General features: G+C 32.5%; 2 protein-coding genes across 2 annotated transcripts; both read right to left on the reverse strand.

Moving 5' to 3' along the window:
- Positions 1-277: 277 nt before the first annotated feature.
- LOC120190201 lies at positions 278-884 on the reverse strand. The gene is made up of 3 exons (XM_039193314.1): positions 728-884; positions 509-604; positions 278-421 (listed from the first exon to the last, which is right to left on the reverse strand). Exons 1-3 carry the CDS (start codon positions 872-874, stop codon positions 284-286), a joined length of 381 nt encoding a protein of 126 aa, XP_039049245.1. The 5' UTR covers positions 875-884; the 3' UTR covers positions 278-283.
- A 6,637-nt stretch (positions 885-7,521) lies between these two features.
- LOC120190006 (bZIP transcription factor 44-like) lies at positions 7,522-8,135 on the reverse strand. The gene has a single exon (XM_039193137.1). The coding sequence runs from the start codon at positions 8,072-8,074 to the stop codon at positions 7,574-7,576; it is 501 nt and encodes a 166-aa protein (XP_039049068.1). The 5' UTR covers positions 8,075-8,135; the 3' UTR covers positions 7,522-7,573.
- Between the last annotated feature and the right edge of the window lie 4,230 nt (positions 8,136-12,365).

Below are 12,365 nucleotides of genomic sequence, written 5' to 3' on the forward strand. Positions count from 1 at the left end.
TGAATTTCATTATTTATTGTTGAGTATTTTTCATTAATTGTATCTTTATTATTAACGTTTGGGTTGGAATATGAAGGTTTATTATCAATACTAAAAAAACTTCAGGCTATTACAATAAAAGCTTAATAATAAAGCAAAGTAAAAAAGCTTTTGGGAATGAGAGTAAATAAAGAAACCTCAAGGAGATGGAAAAAGGAAGAAACTTTATTAGATGACCACAAACAATGACATAAACGGAAGCACTTCTTTTCTGCTTTAACTAGGTTTTTATAAATATAGTGGCTTAATCCAATTTTGCTGTTCGGCGAGATGTAGAAGCCAGGCCCACCTTCTCCCTTGTTTTGGTAAGCTTGTATTTCACCATCTTCACAATCTTGTAGAACCAGAAAGCACCGACTAACTGAAGCCCTACGGCCATTGCCTGAATAACACAGATAATTAACTTCATGTTTATTTATTTATGATTGAATTAGGAAGAAGAGGGTAATTACAGACGCAAGCAATAGACCTTGATCAGTATAGGATTATTAGCTGATAGAATGACGAAAAGGAGATAGAGTCCGGCCACCATCCTTGCTACCGAGAATATTAATGCGAATGTCATCTGTTCATAAACCAATCCACCTTCAACATCACTTACTTATACTAATGACTAGCAAATTGGCGACATCAGTCACGTATTAGATGAAAAATAAATGAAAACAATGAGTAAGAGTTTGGGACTAACATCTGCTGCCAAATTGAGGTAGGTATCCCTGTAACCCACTTCTCTAAGCAGTTCCCTGGCGTGGAGGAAAGGAGTTGAGCTCTCCAATATGAATATCGCAGCAACTTGCACTGATACACTCTGCATAATAATATCTGATGTTGTCATTTAAAACTAAGCCGAATAAAATCCACCCAAAAGTTTGTTTCACACCAATTATATTCAAAGTTTAACTCTGCAAAGCCAGCCGCAATACCAACGATGCAGATTAATTGATGAAATATGTTGTCAAAACTGGATCCATCGCCAAAGAGGCAGCTTATCATCAGGTCATATATAAAATAACCTAGCGAAGCAGCCTAAGCTTGTCTCTGCACCAAACTCGGATATGAAAAAAATAAAGAAATGAAGAAGCTGCTTTGCTTGGCACATACCTGCCTAGGAGAAGGGGTGGTAGCCAAAGGACAAAGTGGGCAGCTCCAATCTTCAACACAGAGCGATGCTAAAATTACGCCGGAGATTGCATGGATTGTAGAAACAATGCGGGTGCAGAATCCAAGGGAGCGTTTGGAGAAGATTCTTCTGATAAATACAAAAACTGCGGCCCATGTGATTACTCCCAACACAATCAGGTTCACATTATCGTATTCCTCCCCTACGAGTCCCTTCCAAACTCAAAGCTAACCCAACAACATCTGAATAAGAAAAGCTTTTGGGAGAGGGAGTAAATAAAGAACCTAACGGCCCCACCAAGGAGATGCAAAAGGAAGAAATACATGACCACGCACAATGGCTAATCTTTTTCTCCATTTTAATTTAATGCCATAAACGGTATATACATGCAGTAAGATAACTGATTTCGTGAAAGCTACCTGTCGCACCTTCACTTTCACTCGCGGATCCATAAATATTTTTAAGGTGAACATACATCTATTAATAACACAAAATTTTAGTATAGAACGGACACAAATAAAATTTCAGGATAGATACAATCAATAAAATAAATAATTAATCAAAATAAATTTGAATTTCAATAAGGATAGACCCACCACTGCTTTCAGGTGAGCATGAGGTCATGGCATATGGATTTTCAAAAGCTATCGAATTACTTTCCTTTTTCGGGGATAATCCAATGGCATAGTTCCATCTTGTAATATACCTTAATTTTTAAAATAAAAAGGGAAATATATATGTAAATACTTTACGTGGGTAAGCAAGTGAATGGTCTAGACTAGTAGTAATAAAGTGTATACAGTTATGTTGGTAAGATACCCACCATTTGGTCCTTGTGAAGACGGCAAAAGCCTGAAAGGAATGCTTGTTTTTTATTAAATTAAACTCAAACGTCTAAAACGAATAATTAATAGCTTAGTTCATCGTGTAACTATTTTTAAGATACACGAATCAAGCGATTCCGTTAGAGAGATGTTATCTGGTCCCGGATTTAAGCATGATGTCTACAAGAATCTACCTTTTGAATAAATATTACCTTATAATCACTTCAAATTAATAAAAAATATATTTTTTAAGATAATTATACGTAAATAAACCAAAATAAACAAAATCGAATTTCAAAAGCAACCATTTATCATACCCTTATATAGTTAGTTAGTTGATATGGTTAATTTGCTTTTAATTATTTATCAAAAGTAAACTATATATACTTTTTTTTTCTTTTGTACGCACTTTCCGCCAATTTTTAATGCAATGAAGAATTAACCACCATCTCGCCAAATTATTTAGTGCACATCATATTCGTTTTCGGATACTAATTAAATAGAGTAATAAATTTGGTACTTGGAGTGAAGAAATAGACAAAAAAAAAAGATATACTCTGGAAAAAAGATCGATTAAATTGTTAATTCACAAGGCAACTTCAGTAGGCCAGAAACGAGTTTCTAGTGCACATGTGAAGAAGAAACTGAACTAGCAGTGCAGCTTCCTTACCTCACCTGAGATTTAAATCCGAATTACAGGGGACTATTGGTCAAATGCTGAAATCAGTATGGCAATATGAACCACTTGGTTCTGAAAATTGATGAAATGATAGGACTCTTAGGAAGACGTTAAGTCCTCTCCTCTACATACCAGTCCCAGACACGAGCACAAGTTATTGCGTCATTAACAGTCGGAACTGTCATAAAATACAGCAGAGAAGAGTTGAAAAGGCCAGGTTCAGTAAAGTTCTTAGTGGTCACTTCTCCTAATCAATTCAATGCTTCATTGAGTAATTTATATGTCAACCGCTGAAGCCTTGAAGGTCTAAATTCCTCAGATCAGAGTCATCCACAACGGCATGTACCTGCAAAGAGCAACCTTACTTGCTATCTAGAAATAAAGAAAATAACATCATTTCTAGAGAACCTTACTTGCTATCAGTTTCCTTTACTGTTTTGGGGTGCATAAGATGTGCACTTGCTGGTACACTCTATTTTGTTTATCAAATTGTGATGCACCGTATATCCAAATTCCATATGATTAAGGGACAACTGATAGCTCAAACTTTTCTATACTTCCATCATGTGTTGTTTGATTTGGTAAAGTTTTCAAGCAGATATGAATGTTTTAAGTTGAATATTGCCTTGGGTCTACCTTTGTACAAGTTTTATCTGGTGTTGGATATCCATCCAAGCACCTTGTCCCTACTTTCTGCTTCCCTCCTCTCCAAGTGGGCCTTCATTCCCCTCCTTTTCTTTAGTTTAATGATGATTAAGTGAACATTGTTTAGGTTTTGGACAACATTAGTGCAAACCTGATTAACTTTTTCAATAATGGTGATCCTTTCTGATTAATATTACTATAATTTATGGCAATCTTTTTTAGTGGATAAACTACACGTTTAGTACCTCAACTATCACTTTTGTTCCGTTTTGCTCACCCACTATCACTTTTGTTCTTCTTTGATCACTCAACTATTATTTTTTTCAAAATCATACTTAACGTTAAGTTTTGGTTTCATTTTGGTCACATGCTGTTAAAAAATTAACATAATTATTGAAATGACATTTTAAAAAAATTAATGATGATATGACATTACCTTATGGTGACACGTCAGCATCACCGTTAATTTTTTTACTGTGGATGACCAAAATAAAACTAAAACATAACAGTAAGTATGATTTTGAAACAAAGAATAGTTGGGTCAACGAAACATAACAAAAATGATAGTTGGGGTACTAAACTTGTAGTTTATCCTTTTTTTCCTTTCAATCTAATGGTTCCTACGTGTTTAAAACTGTGACCTGCTGTTCTTTGGACTCAATTATTTGCACTTGTTTAAGATGTGTAGGTGGGAATGTCATTTTAGTCTGACATCATCTTCTGGCCGTTCCTTTCATTGTTACTTGCCCCACCATCAAAAGGAAAAGGAAACGAACAGGAAAAAAAGTCTTAAAATATATGGATTGATGTCCATTTATGGTTGATTGAATGTCTATAAGCAAATCATATGGGAAAGCAAACTGCTGGGGGAATTAAAATAAACCAGGAGGGGCTAAAGATAGCAAGTTAATATCTTGGCATGGACAAAGACATTTGAAAAGGGAGGATGATGATTGGGCTTATAAATCTCAATCTTCTTCTTTATAAATCTGAGGTCATAAATAAATAAAAGTTGAGTTATAGATGAATGTAAATGGATAATTGTTGAAGTAATCATGTTTTGCTGGCCTGTCTTCCTCTTCTGATTTGGAATTCTTTTTGCAATTGAAAATGACACCATTCCTTCAAATGTATGGATTAATGGACACCCATTTTCTAGGCTGTCTTATGGGTGCCTCCAGTTTAATTGGTGTAAACTCCATTAGCATTTCATGCAACATAAAATAAAAGGCAACGATGTTTTATATTTCTAGGTAGACTCTGAACAAATGCAAGGGAAGCTGGCTTCGTTTTTTAATCATTTTGTTGTGCCGAAAGAAGAAATCTTAGTGCAAGAATGAAGTTACAGCGTTAGTGGACATTTCACTTTATTAAGTCAAGACGGAGAGTCATATTGTTTAATCCTTAAACCAATTTGATATTCATTATTTTAAAAGAAGTTCAACGTGGATCAACGGAAGAAAAGTTAATGTAGGTATTAAGAGGAACAACTCAACATAAATCATGTAGAAAAGATTCAACACGAGTTAAGGGAGAGAAATTAATTAACACAAATTGACGAAAGAAAAAGTTGATAGGGGTGGTAAAAAACATGCCTTAAAAGGGGTTAGCATCTTATATGTTATTATCTTTGTGGATAGAGGAGAACACCTGAAAAAGCACCTACAATACTATGATCATAGAAAATATATCTCAATGAGACATCATGGATAATCACAATTCAAACATAGGATAATGTCATAATGGAGTATACATGTAGACGCAACATCAGAAAAAAATCTTAATTCTGAATGATGTCACATCAAAAAATCCATTCTTAACGTGATATCATAGAGAACTACATTTAGACTCAAGATAATATTACTAAGAAGAATAAATACTGATGTGATATTAGAGAGAATATAAGTTTACATGACATCGTGAAGAATATGAACAATTCACCTTATTAAAATGAGACATAACATCGTGTATTATAATATTGCAAAAGATAAAGTAAATACAAAATAATGAATTGAGATATGAGATCATTGTCGAACTTTAAAAAGAATAAATTATGCCTTAAAAAAGACAATATAGTACAACTATTTTATTTATATATCCTATTGATTTAGGCTTCAATAGTGATATATGTTAACACTCCACTTTGAGGATAATTATTTTTTTTAAAAAAAAAGAAAGATTATTATGTTATGTGTATGTATATATAACACACTACTTCAATCATTTTTTTCCTTTTATAGTGTTTCTTTAATAGAAGAAACCAAGAGATTGAACAAATTAATATGCATTTGATAGAAATAAAATTAAAATCGTCTAAATACTACATGATCAAAGGGTTGAATTTAAAGGATCAACAATAATTTAGGTTGATTAAAGGGTATAATTGATTATTTTTTAGATTTAAGAGCTATATTAGATGCATAAAAAATCAAAAACCACATTATTTCGACCTCAATAATCATCAAGTCATAATTTGTTTTTGAACATATACGATTACATCACGTAAGCAGTGTACCATGATAGAAGGGACGGAGCTCCTTAGGGTAAAAAGACCTCCAATCCCTCTTAAAATTTATATATTTGATATTATTTTATTTAATAGTATTTTAGTTCATACAAAAATAAATATTTAAATTTAAAAAAATATAAAAAATTATTAAATATTTAATTAAGTAGGGTCGAATTAAATAATGATAAGTTAGTATTCTCAAATTTTTGGTTTAATTATAATTTAAGTCATTATAAGTTTAAATATTAGAAAAATTAGAAGTTATATTTTGAGTTTTGAGTTTTTTTTTAAAATTTAGGGTGAATACAAAATAATATCTGTACAAAGACTTTCAACTATTTGACAATGATCGCTCATACCCCTACATACGTGCTTGAACTCGGGACCTCAAGAATAGCAACAATCCTTTAATCACTAAAGTCACTTGGTTTATGCTGAATTCCGAATTAAAAATACATATTTTTAAAAATAATTTAATATTTTAACCTCTGTCAATATTTAATTTTACCTCGTCCATGCATGATAGTGCGGCAGAAAAGTGTGAACACTCTTGCAGACAGGCCCGGTCCTGACATTTTAAGGGCCCTAGGCCATGAGGTTCCTCCAAAGGGTCCTAGGCGGTCGCTTCCCTAGCCTATGCTCAAGGCCGGCCCTACCTACAGATGTGCCATGACCATGAACAGCATTGAATCGTAATCGCAGATATACCAGGTGATTAGTACCCACGGACTTGATTTTCGGGTATAAAGTCGTTGGATTTTATAGAAATATCTATTTTAAAAGATTACAACATGCATGATTATTATATATAACAACCCTCTTTTTTTTGTGAATGAATTATTTAGTATGATGTTTTAAAACGTTTATTATAAAATAAATTGATACATGAAATCAGATTAACCGATCTACTGAATATTAGAAATTTATCTATATTATAGCCTATACTAAAAATGCCGAATTCAAAATTAACAACATGCATGATTATTATATATAACAACCCTCTTTTTTTTGTGAATGAATTATTTAGTATGATATTGTTTTAAAAACGTTTATTATAAAATAAATTGATACATGAAATCAGATTAACCGATCTAATGAATATTAGAAATTTATCTATAATTAATAGCCTATACTAAAAATGCCGAATTCAAAATTAACTTTTAATATATTTCTGATGACTATTGCAAATTCAAGATTAAGAGTATTAAATGTACATTAAAATATCTTTATTTTTCAGGTAAAATTTTATAGTTTAATTGTGTACCCAATTAAATTTTAAAAATATTATCAAAATATAAATAAATAATATATTTATAAGGTTGACACCAGACGTGGAAGGAAACAAAAGACCCAAACAAATGAAGGAAACATAATATATAACTTAGGAAATCAAATTACATACACCTAAAGAACCTTTCACACCACATTTTTACAACTGAAATCCCCATTTAGCATTTACAGACAAATAAAAAAAGGGAAAAACTCAGAGATTTATCCCCTAAGCAACTTTCACCAGCTAGTTGCCAATTCTCTCACACTCATCTCTTACGTCATCTTCCTAAACCTAGTTGTCAATAACACTAATATTTTACACATATTAATGATTATAGCAATAAAAGAAAGGGGCAAATAATAATAATACCCCCTCTTTTTCAACATGAAACAGCACCCACCAATGTAAAGATATCCCTGGATCTTGACCATATTTTTCATCCATTTATAAGTAATTAATGATAGATGATGGTGATGATTATGGATCAGTAATATCCAAAGATGCCTGGAGAGGCCATGATGGCTTGGTTAAGATAAGGCAGATTGAAAGCATTGTTGAAACTGTGGTCACCACTTGCTTCAAAGCACTGATCAGTTTCATACACCAACTCGTTGCTGCTTGTGGCGGTGGGGGAGTTGATATAACTCAGGATTTGGTTCAGAGAGTCCAGTCTTTGACTCAGTTCCATCATCTGAGCCCTCAGAACCGAGTTCTCGGCCTCAATGGTCAAGTAGTGGTGCGTGGTGAAGTTGATGCTTGTGAGAATTTGGTTATTGTCTTTGCTTAGCTGAGTCACTTGGGCCGTTAAATCATCCAAGTGCTGCTGTTTTCTCATCCGAGATCTTCTGGCTGATTCCCTGTTTGACTCCTTTCTCTTTCTCTTTCTTTGATCCATCATGTTCATCTGGTGCAACTCCTCTTCGGAGCCAGAGTTCTGAAGCTGGGAAGAGCTTGTGGAATTGGAGTTTCCACTGGACGAAGCCATATTAATATATTTACACCAAAAACAAGGCTGAACTTCAATAAAGGTGACTAATATTTCAGGATAATAATACCACCTCAGAGGCGACAGGACACCGATACTAGCTAATTAATATAGACAGATAGTTATATATGTATATAAATAGTAGAAATCAAGCAATTAAAGAAAGCTTATTTATGAGAAAACATAGAACCAATAGAGGAATACAACTGAGAAAGATTGAACGAGATGGGTCCTACGTCTGAGGGAGGAATTTATCATAAACCCGGATCGGAGGATTTCACTGACAACTGGAGACATGAGTCTCAAGCAACAACAACAACTTATGCAGCATGAAGATTTACAGCAGAGGGGAAAAAGAAAACTTATTTTTGGCAGAAACTATCAGAAGAAAAAAAAATCCTTTTTTGCTATAACATAAGAGTTACCAGAGTTTGACTTTATGGGTTTTTGGTATGGACTCTAGAATCCGGAGTTTAACAACCAAAATCCACCGATAGAAGGGCAAACACCTTCCAAGTTGATATGAAAAGAACAGAGGAAAACAGGGGAAAAAGAACCAGCAGGAACGTAGTTCTAAGGTCAAAGAAGAAGAGAGCAGAAACAGCCTAAATTGTAAAGGGGGGAAGAGATGAGAAGGGGAAGGGGATTTTTGAGAGTATTGGTAAGGGAATTTATAGAGGAAATGTAGATGGCAGGGGGAAAAAATGCGAATAAAAAAAGAAAAGAGCATTGGAGAATCTTCTTCTTTGGGAGTTGGTGGAGGGAGATGACATGAGACGAAACTTACACCACCCTCCAATTTAGGCTGCGTCGCCAACACTGCACCATCCAAAATTATTTTTATTTTCATCTCTCTTTTACTTGTATTTTTCCTCACCCATAATTGTGTACTCTAAAATCATTCCTAAATAAATTCTATAATACTATTATTATATATTCATATTTTTAATGATATATATCATACCAAAAAAAATTGTTCATATTAAATATAAAATTAATAAACAAACAATTAAATTAATAAATCCAAATCAAATGAGAAAGAGATGAAATGATAAAGGATGAAAATAGATTTATCTCCCTCGTTTCCGGAGAATATCATTTATATTAGTTTGTTATGTGATTCGAGCAGTCAATTGACAGTAAATATTATTATAAATAATGATATAACTCAAATTTATGTCGATCCAACAAGCATCGATGAAGTACGATTAGAGACTTCGATTTTGATTTCGTAGAATTTGAATTTATTTTTGAAAATCTAGATGAACAAATGGAGGGAGTGAATGAAGAGGAGAAATTTGATGTCATTAATCATTATTGGTTATGGAATAGCTGCTACGGACAATGGTGATTTGATTAATATTTTATTTAGTTTTTTTTTTCATTTATGAGAAAATCTTAATAACATCAAGGTTTTGACTTTCTTTGTGCTACTGGTTTTGCTTTGAAGAATCTAGAACCACATAGTAGCAAATAAGAACATCTTCAAAGAAACTTAATTAGCAAGGTTTTCCATTTCAGGCCTTGATCATAGTATTATCTAACAGCTTGGACCACCAAACCAAATTAAAGCTTCATGACCCCAGCCTTAATTGGAAGCCACCCCAGTGGGTAAATGACTCTTAACAGCAGTTTCTGTTGCTTTTAAAGTTTTAGTATTTTGACTATTTTCTTCTTAATTAGCCTAACAGGAAAGATCACAAGCAACTAATATTTACTAGAAAATGAAACATTGCTTTTGCTTTTGTTTTTCATTTTCTTTTGGGTTTAATATACCTAACAATTACCAGCTGCCAACTTCGTATGGATAGAAGAGATGTGCAGAGCATTTATCCTTATCTTGTTTGTGAAAGAACCAATGGTGGTCTACTTTCATCTTGTTGATGGAAAGAGGCATTGGTCATTACAATTGCTCCTCATATGTAGTAAAGCTTTTGCAGAGCAACTGGCTTGTATTATCCGAATTCTCCATTTTGGTCTAAAATATTAGTCACACATATACCTGAGAATATTCGATTCAGCTAGAACTCCAAATTAAATTTGCCTAATTGATCCCATCAGGTTTTACCTTTCTGTTACAATAGTTGAGCCCATGTCAGACTGAAAATGACAACTTCCAATCCCATGCTTTTGCTTTGGTGCAAACAAAGCAGAAAAGGGAAGAGTAATATTTTATCTCCTCCAAAGCCATCAAAGGCAAAAAGGGGAACATGAAAGTTCTTCCACGCTTACCTGTTTATACCCATCATAAAGCAAAACACACTAATCCAATCCCCCCTTGTAATTAGTATTTACACTTTATAATGAGAGGCGTGATTAGCAATAATGAATAAATCAGAGTTCCACCCATCATGTTTGTTATCAGAATAGACGGCACTCCTTTTTTGGATGATCTGTTAAGACCCACAATGATCTTGCTAATACTAATATGGGTTTGCCGACAATAATATGAAACATGTTCATAGCTGAAACGGCTAATGGAATCATCATGCCAAAGGCCACCAAAAACAGTAAAAACACTGACCTCCTCCCCCTTGGAAGACGGTGGAAGAGTTCCTATGGAATCCAACAGGATAGTGGACACAAAACAAATAACGAAAATCAATTCTACTTGTATATTTGTACTCATCATCAAAAGAGCGTTGTTCATCTAAATATTTCTTAAAAAATATTATTTAAATTTTGTTTGATTCAATTTAAAATATTTTACAGTGTCATTCATTTTATAAAAAAAATAAAATTATGAAAATAAATTTAAAAGTATCTGTATCCACGACTGATCTCAATGAGGTGGAGAGCATAGCCTTACGATATGGTACAAGTTTTTTCAGGTTTGTACTATAAATATGTGCCTAGTATTTTTATAGATGACATGAGAAATTTTTTCTTCTATAAATTAATTTAAGTTTGTCTTAGAGTTTTAAATTAGTTTTTTTATCTGTAAATTTTTTTGTTTATAATTTTTTCACGTAAATTTATATATTTGTATCTTATTAACTCGTTTGTTTGCTCGTCATTATTATTTTATTTTTTAATAATACAACTTTTTATCTATTACAATATGAGAGTTTAAACTTATATGTTTTGGTATATGTATAGTTTTAAAATATATAAATTCATCGACCAATACAAAAATAAAAATGATATTTGAATTACAGCTGAGAAAGAAATAGGAAAATTACATTCTTTCTATTTATAAAATTCTTGTGGAAATACAGCATCAGCTATGAATCATCGTTACGTGAAAAATTGCCAAAATTGTATGGTAGAGATGTACGTACGTGGGAACTCTTACGTGCCCAACATTTCTGGGACCATTATATACCAATTTAACATTGGAATTCATCACTTATTTACATAATTAGACTGGTATATTATTATTATTATTATTTAATTTTTTTAATCTATTTTACTATTTGCATTTAAAACTTATATTATCTCTTCTAATAATATTATCTCTAAAATTTTAATTTAATAATTTAAATTATATAAAAATAGTTAACCAAATTTGGCGTTTTCCTCAAAGAACAATAGTTGATTAATTTAATCATACATTAGATAGTTTTAGAAAGGGTTAATTTGGTGGTTAAGGGTATTGGGTCTAGCTCCTTATCAATTAAGGTTCGATGTAGTGAAAAGTGTTTTAAAAATAAGATTTTTTTATTATAGAAATGGTTTAAAGATGAAATTAAATTCAACAAAAATATGATAATACACTAATGAAACTAAAAAGTGTAATGTCAATGATTGATTTGTTGCTGGTAGAAAGGAGAGATGGAAACGACCTTCGGGCTTTCCTATTAACCCAAAAAAATAAATTATATGATAAATTTATTTAACATATAAATATCAAAAATTTGAATTTATTAAACAGATTTAATAATAAAATAATATTATTTTCTTTTATAGAATTCAAGTTATAATATCTATATCTGTAAGAAATAGAAATAAATATTGAATTTGTGACCATTGCTGAATATAACTTGTCAGAAAAAGTGAAATAAAAGCTTCCATTGCCGAATCGGCCATTACTGAATTGAAACAGTCAAACAAGATCAGGTAGAGAAGACAGAGAGAAATTAAGGAAATAAGAAGTGGTCGGTTTTTGTAGGGTTCAAGACTCACAACACTTGTCTACTTCAGCTTTTCTAAAAGGGGCCCCTACACGAGCTCCATTTCGATTTCTCATGCACGTGATTTTCACACGCTTACCTTTCCCCCCCCCCCTTAATTTACTCGGGCTCTAGCTTTTTAATCTCAACAACTTGCTGCCTGCCGTTTGGTCCCATAC

This window comes from Hibiscus syriacus, unplaced genomic scaffold (genome assembly GCF_006381635.1).
Source record: "Hibiscus syriacus cultivar Baekdansim isolate YM2019G1 unplaced genomic scaffold, ASM638163v2 tig00116962_pilon, whole genome shotgun sequence".
In the NCBI taxonomy this organism is placed as follows: Eukaryota; Viridiplantae; Streptophyta; class Magnoliopsida; order Malvales; family Malvaceae; genus Hibiscus; species Hibiscus syriacus.